Below are 16372 nucleotides of genomic sequence, written 5' to 3' on the forward strand. Positions count from 1 at the left end.
CAGGTATTTTTAACTTCATTCTAACAAGGTGGAAAACTGCAACTTACATGATTTAAACAAGGTCATGCATCTAGAGAGAGATGACGGGGGGCGGGGGGGGGCACAATTCAAAGTCGGGCCGCCCCACTCAAGAGGTTCTTCATCCGGCACTTCTTAGGAAGGTGTGGTAAGAATGACATTTTATTAAATGAGCCAGGAAGGGCTGACATTCCTGCGGCGATAGGGTAAAAGGAAATGTTTTCCATCTTTCACATTGCAAAATGTTGGGATTATACTCTCAAATCTATGCTCATGCTCGGGTAACTGCACTTTCAAACTAGGTAAGTAGAAACTCGACCTTTCTCCCTCCCTTCGCTGTTGGAGGTCCTGGCTCGGAAGATTTGCTCTTCTTAGAGCCTCTGAAGGGCACCTGGCCTCTTTCCTTCCTGTCCTCTGATCCCAGTGAGTTAAACGTCTGGGTGTGGGAAATCGTGAGAGATAGGAAGACTGGGGGCGTCGCCTCCAGCTGAAAGTGGAAGATGCCTCGTGAAACACTAGAGTTCTGCTCCAAGGGCTGCCCCGAAAAGGCGCCGAGGGACGAGCGCGGCAACCCCCACCTTCGCCGCACACGCTCCTGCAGGGGCGGCCTGCCTGCAGCAGAGCTCCAAAATTGGCAACTCGGGCCTCGCAGCCGCCTTTTTATAGCCTCCATTTCCCAAACCAGGGAAGAGGCGGGTGACTAAAAATGCAAATTGCGGCGGGGGCGTCCGCAGGCAGGCCGGTGGGTGCGGGCCGTTGGGCCAGGGTAGACACCGCGACCTCAGGCGCCCTCGCCGTGTTCACGGTGGACGCAGAGCTCCAGGAGGGAAGCTCCGAAAAGCTGCTCCCGGCGGCCGCGGCCGCAGCCCCCGCTTCCGCCTCCCGGGCAGCGGCGGGACAATGCGTTGCCTCTTTTCCGCCGGGGCTTAGGGAGGGGAGGCCAGATTAGGGGCAGCGCCTTCCGGCCACAGCCCTCCCGCGCTGCGCCGGCCGCACACAGGTGGTTTTCCTCTGGGGAGGGCAGGCCTCGGCACTTTTATATAACAATGGAGCTGTGCGCGCCGGGACTGCGCCTCCCCGCCGCCGCGGCCCCCGCCCGGCCACGCCTCCATCCGGCTTCCAGGCGGCCCGCCCGCCCTGCGACGCCCCGGCGGAGCGCGCCTTGCCGGCCTGGCCCGCACCTCCACTGGTTACCTGCTGGCTCTGCAGAGCAACAGACACGTTCCCCACGATTCCTTGGGAGCCAGGAGCCGGGGGATGGGGGGGCCCAGCAGGCAGTCTTCCTCGCCCCCCACCCGCCCAGGCCTCTAAGGAGCCTGGATTCCTGCGGTCAGCTTCGCACTAGTCCACCGGGTCCCGCCAGGCCCGGCCCGCTGCCTGCCGAGCGGGGAGGTGGGGACAGCCGGGCGGCGGCACCGAGCGTAGCGCGCAGGCGCCGCTGGTGCTCCCTAGAGTGCCGGGCGCCGGACTGGGGAGGGGGCGGCAGCGTGGGCAGGGGAGGGGAGGCGCCCCCCCACTCAGACAGACCTCCCTGTTTTATTGTAACCAATCGTTGAGCCCGGCTGCTGAGCCCCCGCAGACTGCAGGCCTTGCGGGTAACTAGGACAGCCGGCTCGCCCGACGGAGCCCAGCACTCCTCTCCCCGGCAGCCTCGCCAAACTGGCTCCCCCATCAGAAGCCGAGCTCCTTGCCCAGAAATCATTAACGAGCACAACCCCGCAGCCCCCTTGATGGGGAAGTGACTTAGATCCCCGGAACAATGGCTGATAAACCCCCAGTCCGCTGGAGCGGAATACTGTAGAAGCATTGGACTGCCCAGAGAGTTTCTGCACGCTACACTACCTTTTTTACATAAAACGCTATTGAACCATCAACAAAAAAGCTTTCTTCTGGTTTTCTGGACAACTAGACATTTGTTTGTTTGCTTTAAAATGTTACAATAAAATCCTACTTTGTTTCGAAAGATGTTGGATTAGCATTTAACACCTCGTCGGTCACTAAAGCCCAGTTAGTTCACCAGCCCCAACACAGTCTCGGCTAAAAGAACATCAGAGCAAACAGAGCTGCTAACAAACTAGCAAACGAATGCCACACACAGCCAAACAGAGGGCGGGGGGTTACGGCGAACTCCGGTCCAAATGAGTTTGAAGGGAATAAAAAGAAAAAAAAAAGTCAGCACAAGTTTTCCTAAAGCTAGCTCGCGAGCACAAGCGTCGCGAACAAGGGCTTTTGTGCATGCTAATTGCACCATTTGTGCGCAAAAGTTCCGACGCAAAGTGTGAACTCTCAACAGAAGGAAACATGAGACAACTGAAGTGCCCTGGTTTATGTGCCCCGCTCCTCCTCTGCCGCCGCCTCCTCTTTCTCCTTCCTCCCGCCGAGCCCGCTGTTGCAGCTTGTTTGCACTGGGGCTTATCCGGAGCGGAAATTCCTTTCCGTTTTTGTGAATGACAAACTCATTAACAATTCATCAACACAACCTGTTCCAGCCGGCCCGTCCCCACGGCAACAACCCCTTCCGCAGCGCGTTCATTGGCTGGCGGGGAGAATGTATCCATTGAGCGCTCGCTGTTTGTATCCATTGAGGAGCTGCCTGGCGCAGGGGGTGTGCGAGGGCTGAGTCTAAGGGACAGTGAGCAAATCGAGTCTTGAATAATCCGGGGAGAAAGACTCCCGGGTAGATTTGAGGTGCAGCTTTAGAGGGAGGGATTAGGAGCCGCTAGACTTTTTTTCCTCCTCTCTCCGTAGCACGGAGTCCGAATTAATTGGATCTCATTCACTGGGGAGGAACAAAACTGCCTGGGCAGCTTCATTCAGAGAGATTCATTGACACTAAGGCCAGCGACTGCAGCCGGCTGCAGAGAGAACTTAAGTCTCGCCTTCCCCAACCGGCAGCCTCGGCTTGGGTAAGGCGAGGCAGAACTAAACTCCGCTCCCAGAGCGAGAGCGGCGGCTTCGCGCGGTGCGCTCAGCCTATGCCTGCCCCGAGGGGCGTCTGGTAGGCACCCGCCCTCTCCCGCAGCTCGACCCTCATGATAGATACGCTCAGACCCGTGCCCTTCGCGTCCGAAATGGCGATTAGCAAGACGGTGGCGTGGCTCAACGAGCAGCTGGAGCTGGGCAACGAGCGGCTGCTGCTGATGGACTGCCGGCCGCAGGAGCTGTACGAGTCGTCGCACATAGAGTCGGCCATCAACGTGGCCATCCCGGGCATCATGCTGCGGCGGCTGCAGAAGGGCAACCTGCCCGTGCGCGCGCTCTTCACGCGCGGCGAGGACCGGGACCGGTTCACCCGGCGCTGCGGCACTGACACGGTGGTGCTCTACGACGAGAGCAGCAGCGACTGGAACGAGAACACAGGCGGCGAGTCGGTGCTCGGGCTGTTGCTCAAGAAGCTCAAGGACGAGGGCTGCCGGGCGTTCTACCTTGAAGGTACGTGCCCGGGAGCTTCGCGCTCGGGTCCGGGAGAGGGGCGTGGGGCTGCGGGCTGGGCGCGCGGGCTGAAAATGCCTCTGCTGCGCTGGCTCGGCGCCTCTGCAAGGGGCCGGGGTTGGGGGCCACCCGCCGGCCAGGAAGGGTCCGGGAGCCGCTCGCGTTCCGCACGGCAGAACTAGGCCCCGCGCACCCGCCGCCGCTTCCGGCCGCAGGCGCCCGCGGCTTCTTCCTAACGAGTTCTGAGTCTTTTTTAACCCACAGCATTCTCCTGCTTTTTACCGTTCAGTTTTGAACTAAAACTTACAGGATGGGAGGGAGGTGCAGATTGAAATCTCCTGGCTTTTCAAAATACTTAAAAAGTTGCTATTAATGGGCATTTCCGGATTCAAAAGATTAAGGGTTCCCCGGGGAGGCGAGCCCGTTGGTTCTGTTCTTGAGGCCGCCTGGTTAAGTGTGTTTCTCTTACTTGTGTAGCTCTCCTTGTAGAGGGGTTTGTTAGGGTGCTGGAGTTGTTTCTTGCGCCTGGCTGCGGTTCCCACAAGCTGTGAAAACCACTACGGACCTCTCGGGTTACACGATCGCTTTTCTCGTTTTGCAGGTGGCTTCACTAAGTTCCAAGCCGAGTTCTCCCTGCACTGTGAGACCAACCTAGACGGCTCGTGCGGCAGCAGCTCGCCGCCGTTGCCAGTGCTGGGGCTCGGGGGCCTGCGGATCAGCTCTGACTCGTCCTCGGACATTGAGTCCGACCTTGACCGAGACCCCAATAGCGCAACGGACTCGGACGGCAGCCCGCTGTCCAACAGCCAACCTTCCTTCCCGGTGGAGATCTTGCCCTTCCTCTACTTGGGCTGTGCCAAGGACTCCACCAACTTGGACGTTCTGGAGGAGTTCGGCATCAAATACATCTTGAACGTCACCCCTAATTTGCCGAATCTCTTTGAGAATGCGGGAGAGTTTAAATACAAGCAAATCCCTATCTCGGATCACTGGAGCCAAAACCTGTCCCAGTTTTTCCCTGAGGCCATTTCTTTCATAGGTGAGACTAATTAACAGTTTTCGCTCCGACATTTAAATGCAAAACTCCCAGCCATTCATGGAAGCTAAGCTGTTAATCGTCTTTACTGCTTGTTGATTTGTGGTAATGCAGGTCTTTATAATGTTTTAAGTGTGCAGGTCTGTAATTCTTACGTGTGGTTTATCTTCCTGCTAAGGAAAGAAAACGTGCCTTTGGCTGTACACCACAGGTGTAATTGAAAGGCTGTTTCTTGCATCTTTCAATTCAGTCACTTGAAAGGGGGCGCGTTCGTGATCTGACAACATATCTTTCCCACAGTCTTTGGACTCAAGGGAAGGCTAGAAAGAAGCAGTTGCTGTAGATAGGAATTCTAGCATTGCTTTATAATTTAAAAGACCTTGGAGTTATTTTAGGACATCAAGTGAGTTGTTGGAAAGCGGTATGCTACTAAATTTTACCCAGTTGAATGATTCTGTGATACTGTAACAGTGAGCTTGTGGGTAACCTTAGCCCAGCAGGAAGAACTGTGGGCTGGAAGCCTGGGAGAAGTGAATCTCCACGCATTGTAATGCATTTCCTATTACAAAGGAACTCATTTTCAGGCCATGTCGACATCCTGTTCCTCCTAATGGGCTGTCTCCTGTGACTTCCCTCTCTCTTTTAAAATGCCTGAATACCTCCATTGTTAGCTGCACAACATTTGGAGAATAATTTAATAGACCCTTGCAGTCTGCTTGTCTGTATAAAAGGCATTCACAACCATATTGCAGGGTTTCTGGTATTCACATGCTGAGGCAGAGAACGCACACATTTAGGATTTTTTTGTTGGCAGGAATGTAACACAAAAGCTCCCTTCTCAGAAAATAATCTGAAATATGTAATTGGGTCCAGTGTACACGTTTTGTCTCAGTGATATAATTTCTGCTTGCCTGCAGGGCAAAACTGCCACACACGAATATTTTTTATCTTTTGTATTTATTTATTTTTTTTAAAGTTCGGCTTTTAGACTGATCATTCACAAAGGATGCTTTTCGATCTACTGAAATCTTGCCTTTTCTTCTTGTATTCACAGATGAAGCTCGGGGGAAAAACTGTGGCGTCTTGGTGCACTGCTTGGCTGGCATAAGCCGCTCAGTCACTGTGACCGTGGCTTACCTTATGCAGAAGCTGAATCTGTCAATGAACGATGCCTATGACATTGTCAAGATGAAGAAGTCCAACATCTCCCCTAACTTCAACTTCATGGGCCAGCTGCTGGACTTCGAGAGGACGCTGGGACTCAGCAGCCCTTGTGACAACCGGGTTCCATCACAGCAGCTGTATTTTACCACCCCCTCCAACCAGAACGTCTACCAGGTGGACTCCCTGCAATCCACGTGAAAGGCCCTTTGCCCTTCCTCACTAGGATATGTCTGTTTCTTCAGCAGTTTCTCTCGGCAGCATCAGCTGGGCTACTTTCTTTATCTGTGGCCCCAGGTGTCAAAATGACACCAGCTGTCTGTATTAGACAAGGTTACCAAGTGTGGAATTGGTTATTACAAAGAGAGATTTGCTCCATTCTCTTTGGAAGAACAGGACATGCTGTATAGATACAGGCACTAGGCTTGCTCTGCCTCCATGTACACAGCCTACCCATGCAGGGACTGGGATTCGTGGACTTCCAGGTATATAGGGTAGGACCAAATGGTAGGGTAGGAGCATGTGTTCTATAGGGCCTTGTATGGCTGTTTCCTTTTGATTCTGGAACTGACTATATATTGTCTTCAGTGAAGACTGATTCAATTTTGCATATAGAGGAGCCAAAGAGAGATGTCAGCTCTGGATTTTTGGTATCAGTTTAGAAGAAAAATCTGATACTCTATTCAATTATTGTAAATATTTGATCTTAAATCACTTGACAATGTTTGTTTGAATTGTGCTTTGTTTTTTTCTTTGATGGGTTTAAGAGAAATCATCCAAAGGGCGAAAGAGCAGTTTGCCACTTCTTAACACACAAAAAATGGAAAATTTTGCTCTTTTCTAATCCAAAGGGTATATTTGCAGCATGTTTGATATTACCAATTCTGATGACATCTTCATGGACACAGTTATGATCAAGCCCTTGTTATGGCACAGTCTTTAGTCTCTTTCATGTATCTTCCTCGTGATTTTTTTCCTCTTAATGTAATCTGACTATGCCTTACCTTTGTAAATATTTTGGCTTATGTTGTCTTGAGGGGGATATCTTGGAAAGACACCAAATCATGGGCTCACTTTTTTTTTTTTTTTTTTAACTTCAGCTGTGCTAAACAGTTTATTACCTCTGTATAAAAATTCTTCAGGGAGTGTCACCTCAAATGCAATACTGTGGGTTGGTTTCTTTCCTTTTTAAAGAAAAATTTGTACAAAACTGGAAGTGTGTGTGTGAGCATGGGTACCCATTTGATAGGTGAAATGCATATGATTGTGAAGGAAGGAGAGTTACATTGCTCCATTACGTTCGTGGTGTAAAGTTTTGAGCTGGAATTTATTATAAGAATGTAAAATCTTAAGTTATTAATAAATACCTATTTTGGCTATTGAATGTGTTTTTTTGTTTGTTTTTGTCAAACCTTTGGAGTGTGGGGGTGTCACAGCTCACAGCAACCTCAAACTTTTAGGCTTAAACTATTCTTTTGCCTCAGCCTACCAAGTAGCTGGGACTACAGGCACCCGCCACAACACTCCTAGGTTTTGGTTGAAGTTGTCATCGTTGTTTAACAGCCCCGGGCCAGGCTTGAACCATCCAGCCTCAGTGTATGTGGCTGGCGCCCTGCTCACTGAGCTACAAGCGCTGAGCCACCATCTGGCATTTCTACCTGCAGATAGCCTAGTGTTTGGAATAATAAATCCAAAATGGTGTCTCCATTTCTTCCCCTGTGCAAGGTATAAGTTGTCTCATTGAGCCTGGATGTGGCTGTGGAACTTCACATGGGCACTTGAGATGAAACTTTGCCATGTGGGTCAGAAACCCCTACTGAACCTTGTAGAGATTATTTTGAATGGTTTCTTTCAAGCAAAGACTTTAATATCCTGTTGTTTTCCTTGAGAACTCTCCTTTCCCAAGTGTAAAAAATACACAACCCCCTACCCCCCAAAAAGTAAAGGGCGAGTGTTTGGAATCTAAAGAGCTGGATCACATTTGGGGCTCTTTTCTCTTGGTCTCTTGGGGAGGGGGTCAAGCTTTTTCCTCACATGGCACACATGGGATGTCATTGCACTGCTTGGTCATCTACGTTTTAGGAGACAAGTGGCCCTCATTCCATGGCAGTCACTTCAAAAGTCACTTCACACTGTCCAGTGTGACTTTTAAGCAACTGTAAGAATAAAACAGTGCAGAAAAATACCAACTCAGTCTCTCCTATTTGGGTATCCCAAGTCAGCAGGAGCACAGAAAGGAGAAGTGGATTGCAGTTCAACTTGGCTCGTGTTAATCCAGCTCTGAAACGGTTTCCGCCCCTGGCATTCCCTAAACTGCCTGTTCAAAGTAGGGATTTGCAAGCAGCGTTAGCAATTTCCTGTCCAGCTGCAGCTCAAGTAGCTGGGCGCTTTTCCTCCCCTTTTCTTTTCTCTGATTTCTTTTTCTTTCTTTCTTTTTTTTTTTTTTTAATATGGGCTGTGGATAATTTTAGTGCATTTCCTCTTTGTGGATTATTATCTCTTTCCTCCTAGAACCTGCATACATTGAGTTCCTACTGCTGGGCTGGAGCCGACAGCTGGCCTCCCCAGCACTTCCTCTCGTTTCACTGTGGGTTTGTTGTTTGTCAGTCCACTTCTGAAATTAATAATGTTTTCTGGCCAAGTGCCACAAGCCATTACCACAAAGGGGAAGTAACACATATGAATAGCAGGAAGCCATGCAGGGTCACAGTGTGAGCTGAACCTTGGAGGGAGCATAATTGAGCCTGCCCCATTCAGCAAGTGTCTGGGGGCAATTTGGGGAGAGGGAGCTTGCTGCATTTAAGCAGCTCAAGCTGTGGAAAAAAAAAAAGTTTCCAATAAATTGGGAGCAAATGGTCTTTGTCACCAGTCTGAATAAAGGAGAGAGAGTAAGAAGAATTTAGGGCCTCCACCCCCCGTAAAGTTGCAGTGTTTTGAGCTTTCTCCCCCACCTCCTCGTATATTGTTTCATAAGCCTGGTGAACAGAGGGGTGCCTGTTTCTCTCTATTCCCACAAAAGGACTCATGTTAAGTGGGTGGCTTTACGGTTCGCATAGGCCAGAAGATTCAAAGAGCTATTCTCTTTCCTTCTTGTATGGAAGGTGGACGGTTGTAGCTGACGGCCTGGGCCCCCACCTCGCTCAGCCGCCCTTTCTCCTCTGGTTCCTTTGTGCTGGCAGGAGCTGCGGGAAGCGATCATTTTGCATCTTGGAGTTGGGCATGCTTCCTGAATGCAGCCCGCACGGTTACTAGGGCAACCTTTGCCAGCAGCTGCAGTTCCACCGCCGCCCTCCTCACCTGCTGTCCCCATAGCAGCTTCCTCAGGTCTCTGAGAAAGCGCTACCTTTCCTGCCCATCTGCAAGGGGCCGGGTGGTGAGGAGGGCTTTGAAAGAGCAGGTTATCTTCCGGTTCTGTGGAAGCCACAGGGGGCTTAGGGAATGCGGTGGACAATGGTGTGGACTGCTCTTACAATTAAAATCAGAATGTGAAAGGGTTATCTGGGGATAAAAATACCAACACAGTCTTCAAAGGAATGAAAACAGAGACTTGCCTGACCGGACAGTGAAAAGACCTGCACTCTCACTAATGAGCTCGGTAGCCCTGGGCAAGGCACCCAGCTTGCTTTATTCTTTTCCCTAAAATGAGGGAGTCTTTACTTATCAGGCTTGGATTCTCTTATAATTTCAGACTTCTGGTTTGGATTGGTGACACTAACTAAAGGATAAAATTAGATGCAGAGCAGGTGAGCCAAGAAAATAACATTTGTTCTGGGTACTTTGTAGATAATATCACCTTATTTAATATTCAAAACAGCTCTGTGAGATAGGTCCTATTATTATCTTTATTTTCCAAAGAGTAAATTAAGGCAGAAAAAGGCCCACAAAGCCTGAAGCCACCTATAAGGGATACCTAAGGCCCACTGTTAGAAAAGGTGTGCGTCCCCACTGCTTGTTACCTCCGGAACTGAGCTTTGAACCTTGGGCTCTTCCTGTGGAAAACTGCTTGCCATCCGTACTCGCTCCTCTTTATAAAGTCCTATGATGCCAGCTAGAGAGTGAGGAAGAGGAGGTTTAGGTGACCTGCCAAAGCAAACCTGACTTCAATAGCCAGATCCCAAGGAGGCCCCAGCTGGTGCACTCACCTGCCAGCGAGACATCCCCCCAAAACTTCCATCCTCCCTATCCACAGAGAAATTGCCCTTTCTTGGGCCCATAAATAACAAAACTGATTTTCCTAAGGATCTCTAAAGTGGCTGCCAGCCACACAGCCTGGCCCTAACCTGACCTTTGCCCATGCTCCCCTTTTAGGATTACACAAGTAGACTGACCCCAAAGAAGTTTACTTCCTCTCTCTGATCCCAGCTAGAGGGAAACTAGAAGAGGGAGATTGGGGCAAGGGGAGAGAAGGGGAAGGAAGATGATATGGTGGAGGTCTGCAAAAAAAGAGGTGAACTGACCAGCCAGCCGATGAGCAAATACTGGAGAAGGAGGGGTGTGGAGGAGGACCCAGCAAGGGTGGCTATACAGAAACACCCTTGAAACATTCTCTTAAAAAAATCAGTCTTCAGACTTTCAGCTGCTTCAAAAGGATGATTTTGAGTGTAAATGTATCGGCAGTTCTTCACACAAGCCACAATCATTTCCCAAAAGATCCTGCAAGACTTTCAAATACCCTTATTCCTCTGAATTTTTATTGCTTACCCAGCAATCGGGCCTCAATCAGTCCGCTTTTGGTAAACAAATCTTCAAAATTCTTCAAAGTCCAAAATTGATTTCCTGAGAGTATTGAAGGGCACAGAACAAAGTTCAAACAATTCACAAATATTTATCCAAGCCCATTGCACTGGTTTGATGAAACAAGGTAAAAATCAAAGGCACCCAAAAACTGAACAGGAGCCCTCACAAGCTGACGGCAATGTTCTGTTTCTAAATGCAGCCAGTTAATCTCTGCTCATGCCCCAAATAAAAGAGGAACTCTCACATAACTATTGGAAAAGTTCTTGTGTGTCCCTGTCTACTTAACTTATATTTTAGACCCGATATTTTGTTATTTATATAGGAAATTAATAGCCCACATGCATACAATTTGCCTTATCCACTTCCCTACTTTGTCTAGAAAACTAAAGAAGGTGTAGACATCGCCTGCCTATTACAGAAGTAACAGGAAAGTTTTGAACCATCGCCCTTTCTTTTTTTTTTTTTGTAGAGACAGAGTCTCACTGTACCGCCCTCGGGTAGAGTGCCATGACGTCACATGGCTCACAGCAACCTCCAATTCCTGGGCTTACGTGATTCTCCTGCCTCAGCCTCCCAAGGAGCTGGGACTACAGGCGCCTGCCACAACGCCCGGCTATTTTTTTGTTGCAGTTTGGCCGGGGCTGGGTTTGAACCCGCCATCCTCGGCATATGGGGCTGGTGCCCTACTCACTGAGCCACAGGCGCTGCCCAAACATATCTTTGTTTTTTTTAGATAGATTCTACTACCAGATTTTCCAAATTTGAGCCTTCTTTGTTTGTTTGTTTGTTTGTTTGTTTGTTTGTTTTTGGCCGGGGTTAGGTTTGAACCCGCCACCTCCGGCATATGGGACCAGCGCCCTACTCCTTGAGCCACAGGCGCCACCCCTGAACCATCACCCTTTCAAAAATGAACTCTCAGACACCCCAGGGAAAAGTGAAGAAATATCATCCATTGTTTGTTAATGACCTCCGAAAACAGCCCAAAGCAAGTCTAGAAAAGGTTGCTGATTCTAAACTAGAATTCTCTCTTTCCTGTCTTTGGAGAAAAAGCTAAGTATTTGTTCCATTAAGTATTTTTCATTAAGTCCAAATTAATTCCTACTGCAAATACTAACAGGAGAAGGAAGGAAGAGGGAAGGAGGAGAAGTGGGTCTTTGGGAGTCCACAGCCCCCGGGACAATTACAGCAGGAATGCCCTTTTATCTTACGTTCCAGTTACTTATTGCTACGTAACAAAGCACCCCAAAACTTAGCAGCTTCATTCACCAGTCGTTGACTTTGTTCATAAGTCTGCCTGTGAGCAGGGCTCATCTGGGAAGACTGGTTTCCGCTCAGTGCAGTAGTGCCTGGGACAGCTCCACGGGGGGCCAGAGGATCCATTTCTGAGCCAGCTCACACTCACATGGTTGGCAAGGTGCTAGCTGTCTGTGAGCAGGGGCTAGGCTGGGGGCTTTGGTTCTTCTGCATGTGGTCTAAATTTTCTCGCAGTATTTTAGCTGGGTTCCATCACAGACGAAACTCAGAGAGAGAGAGAGAGCGAGAGCACGCGAGCGCACAGCCCTTAGGGTGCCGGGTTGAAGCTGTATTGACTTAGTGACATGGGTTCAGAACTCACTTCTGCATACAAAGTTCAAAAAGAGGGGACCTAAAAATCTACCTTTTGATGAGGGGGGCAAGATTCTAAAAAAGCAAATGGGAAACTATCATTGCCATCATTCTTGGAAAATAGTTTGAATGTAGGACTGTAAGAAGTAAGAGTGAGCTCCCATTGCGTTAGATCAAAAAAACACGTCTCGGAAGGTGAGTGGAATAAAGGCCGAATTGCGCCCCCCCCCCAAAAAAAAATATATTACAGTTTTTAACAGCTGCTGTAATTATTCTGTTGGGCCTACTCTTTTTTTTTTTTTCTTAATTTGTCTCTCATGTCAACAGTAGAGCAATGCCATAAAAACATTTTCAGACTGATAAAATAAAAAATCAAACAGTTTCTTGTGTGTCCCTGTCTACTTAACTTATATTTTAGACCCTATATTTTGTTATGTATATAGGAAAGAATTAATAGCCCACATGCATACAATTTGCCTCATCCACTTCCCTACTTTGTCCAGAAAACTCCACTAAAGAAGGTGGTGTCTCTCATGTTAACAGTAGAGCAATGCCATAAAAACATTTTTAGACTGACTAATAAAATAAAAAATCAAACAGTTTTCCCAAAACCGTTTTAATTTTTCATTTTGGTAGAGAAAACATTATGTCTGAGATTGAGTCACCCAAGTTACTGAGTGTACCTGTGATTCACCATTTTCATGCAAAGCAGCATTGCATTGTATTCCATTGCAGCAGATGATCTTACATTGATAGAATTTTTTCGTTTTCTAGTTTTGACTGTTAAGAATGCTCTTGTGCATATAGGCTGAGACGCGTGTGCACGTGTTTCCTTGTGATATACAAGGGGTAGAATGAGTGTAGCGTAGATCCCCACTTTCAGACCATGAAAATTGTGTTCAAAGTGGTTAGACCCGTTGACATTCTCACCATCAGTTTGACTTTACATATTGTTCTGTATTTCTGTCAACACACTCAGTATTTTAGTTTTTGCCTAGTTGATGGATGTGATGTGGTGGTTTATTGTGATTCGAAATTATTCTGATTCCTAATGAGTTAGGGCCCTTTTATGTTCATTGGCTGTAAGATATTTTATTTCGTAAAGTGCCTGTTTAAATCTCTTGCCAAGTTTCTTTGGTTGTGGCTTTTTTTTTGAGACAGAGTCTTACTCTGTTGCCCTGGATAGAGTGCTGTGGCATCATAGCTCACAGCAGACACAAACTCTTAGGCTCAAGTGATCCACTTGCCTTAGCCTCCGGGCATGCTCTCCCACACCCTAGCTAGTTTTTCTATTTTAGTAGAGCCAGGGTCATGCTCTTGCTCACACTGGTCACTCTTGAGCTCAAGGAATCCATCTGCCTCAGCCTCCCAAAGTGCTAGGATTAGAGGCATGGGCCAACCACCAGGCACAGCCTTCTCGTGATGTTTCACTGTCTCATATTGATATCAGGAATGCTTTGATATTTTAAATATTAGTCTTTCATTAATTACGTGCATCGAACATATCAGTACAATGCTTTTTAAAACTTTTTTTCTTGGGTCTTCCTCAAGAAAAAACTATAGAGAGCATTTAGGGGCAGGTTACTCTGAAGGGTGTTGCTCAGAAAGACAGTAACACAAATGGCCTATGGCTGTGTTCGATGTTCATAACCCTCCTTGTGTAGAAGTTTTAGGGTCTCTTGTGGGGCTTTCGCCTAGGAAATGTTTGAAAACCAGTGATTGAAACCAGGTGTAAACAGAGAGAATGAGTGGAGGGAATAGCTCCTTTATCTAGATTTAAGTGAGGCGGTACTATTAGTGTCTGGGGGTATACTACATCTCAAACCAAGTCTTGAAAGGGTTAAGTTTTTCACAGCTAGATGGAAAGAATGCTACAGTTTTGGGTAACGAATGTCATTTAGCTTTGGAAATAATAAAAGACTAAGTCTTTGCAAGGCATGGCAAGAATATTTTTCAAGTTGTAGAACAGACATAAAAAATGAGAATGCCCAGGGATATGGGAGATAAAATATAAGGAGAAGTAGCAAAGTGTAGAAATAACTGTGGATTTTGTCTGCCTAGGCCCCCTGGCTAGTTACATTTAGTTATAGAATTCTACCGAATCTGGGAGGACTAGGTTTAGAAGTCTACAGCAGAGAGCGAAAACTAAAAATCATCAAAATGCATGAGGATTTATTCCTGTCTATAAAAGTCAGGAGGTGGGAAATCCCGGCCTGGTAGGGCAATTTTACAGGATCCTTTGAGTCTCAAGCTTATTCTATCTTTGATCTTAAGGGTCATAAAATGGAGCCTTCAATGACCAGTCATATTCACACTCTGGTCCCAGGAAGAAGGCAGGAGAAGAGGAAAAAGGAGCTCACTTCCTTGCAGAGTCAGTTCCCTTAAAGAAACCTGCTGGAAATCCTACCCCAGACTTGAACACTGTGTATGTAGTGGCTGGAATGAGCACGTGGTCATAGCTGGAGAGGTTGGGGCATACACACTTTTAGTTGGGTACAAGCTTCCCTTAATATAATTGAGGTTCTATTACTCAGGAAGTAGAGGAGACTAAATATTAGTCACCTACTTTTTGGGGGGAGAAAATCTGACTCTCATCATAGGGAAGGATACAGGACCCAGGCCGAACCAAGTGTCTCCACTTTTGGTTTCAGTGATTGGTTTGAGGGTGGTACATGATTTAATTTCAGTCAATCAAATTATACTCTGGGGCTTGGCACCGTAGCACGGTGGTTATAGCGCCAGCCACATACATTGAGGCTGGCCGGTTTGAACCAGGCCAGCTAAAACAACAATGACAACTGCAACAAAAATAGGTGGGCATTGTGGTGGGCACCTGTAGTCCCAGCTACTTGGGAGGCTGAGGCAAGAGAATCGCTTAAGCCCAAGAGTTGGAGGTTGCTGTGAGCTGTGCTGCCACAGTACTCTACCGAGGGTGACATAGACTCTATCTAAAAAAAAAAAAAAAAAAAAAAATTACACTCAGGGTTCATCTGTGGAAAGGATTTTCTCTTAGGGATGGTAAGCCCCCAGACCTGCTTAGTCAAAAACACTGGAAAGGGGACCCTCAATTCTGTTTTCTATAAAAGGTCTGCAAGTGATTCTTTTGATTGTACCACTAGTGAATTATCAGATATACCATGTGTACTACTCTAATATTTAATCTATCCAGCATCTTGTCTGTCAGGGTCTTTCAGAGAACAGTGTGACAGGAGCCTGCTAGGTGTCTTACATAACATGGGCAGCACCAGGCTAAGCATACCATGCGGTTATAACAGTACCATAATGATTATGGGCTTGCAACTATAGACTCCCTTAGAGTCGTGATTGTTTTCTAGTTTATTATTTGCCCTATAAAGTAGCACTTGAAAATATAACTATTCCTAAAAGCACCATAATAATTTCATCAAGGTTTCTAGATCTGCTTTGCTGAGATTTGGTGTTACAATCTGTGTTCATTTTGCGATTTTCTAGACCCTAGCCCACCAACTCTCCTATTTTGTCGTTTCAGGTTGAAGTGTTTGACAGTCTGTTTGGTTTCTTTTCAAATCCTGATCATTTTAAGTGACCTTCTTTGGATAGGTTCCAGTTTCATTATGACATTCTTGAGATTTAATGGCTGTAACCATACGCAGTATTTCTGGAGCAGATGAATTCTGGTGTCTCCGGGTGTGCGTGTGTGCAAACACTCATACAATTGTGCTTTCTATTTTGTTTTTGACATCCTTCCTGATAATGCTTGCTTTTGTGACTGCCACAATACGTTGGACTGACCTCTTCAGGGAATGGCTTATAATGATGCCATCATACTTTTCCTGGATCACGTCTACACTCGAAGCTCTTAGTCTCCTAAGTGCAAGGTGGGTTCTCTGTTTCTGGGGCCACGTCTGTGTAATCTACTACCCTGAGCATGGCTATTCGCTGCTCACAACTCCGTGAGACCTTTCTGACGTTTATTCTCATCAGGTTGATGTTTTAATTATCAAAAAATCTTGATATGGTCTACAGATTTGAAGTTTTATTGGAAGATGGTAAGCAAGACTGGGCTACCTACAAACTCCCCAAACCCGCATTTTTAATATATCCTTAAACAGAAGAGTGATTATCCCTTAAATTTGCTCTCATCATACTCCAAAGCAACCCATAATAATAATAGAATCGGATTTTAAAAACAGTGAGCCTCCTGTGAAAATACAGGTTTATAATAATTTCAGAAATACTTACCTCTCCCCCAATTCCAATGAGATTGCAATTCCAAAATCATTCTTATCAGGACAGTTTTTGGAATTGCCACTAATCTCTATCTAGGGTTTTGCTTTTTTTTTTTGGACATTCTCACTCTGTTGCTCCAGCCTAGAGTACAGTGGCATGATCATAGCTCACAGC

The 16372-nt window shown here is 47.2% G+C and overlaps 1 protein-coding gene and 1 long non-coding RNA gene across 4 annotated transcripts in view; one reads left to right on the forward strand and one right to left on the reverse strand.

The window, feature by feature from the left end:
- The window catches only part of LOC128581440 (uncharacterized), a 44276-nt gene extending 42474 nt beyond the window's left edge, over positions 1–1802 (reverse strand). For 2 of the 3 annotated variants that reach the window (XR_008378838.1, XR_008378837.1), the window contains exon 1: positions 1213–1802. This is a non-coding gene — a long non-coding RNA (uncharacterized LOC128581440). The remainder of the gene's footprint in view (positions 1–1212) is intronic. The other variant, XR_008378836.1, reaches the window with a different exon arrangement.
- Positions 1803–2020: 218 nt separating this feature from the next.
- DUSP6 (dual specificity phosphatase 6) lies at positions 2021–7031 on the forward strand. Its single transcript, XM_053583592.1, has 3 exons — positions 2021–3450; positions 4052–4489; positions 5541–7031. The coding sequence occupies exons 1-3, from the start codon at positions 3051–3053 to the stop codon at positions 5846–5848; spliced, it is 1146 nt and encodes a 381-aa protein (XP_053439567.1). The 5' UTR covers positions 2021–3050; the 3' UTR covers positions 5849–7031.
- The last annotated feature ends 9341 nt before the right edge of the window (positions 7032–16372 follow it).

This window comes from Nycticebus coucang, chromosome 3, assembly GCF_027406575.1.
Source record: "Nycticebus coucang isolate mNycCou1 chromosome 3, mNycCou1.pri, whole genome shotgun sequence".
NCBI classification, from domain to species: Eukaryota; Metazoa; Chordata; class Mammalia; order Primates; family Lorisidae; genus Nycticebus; species Nycticebus coucang.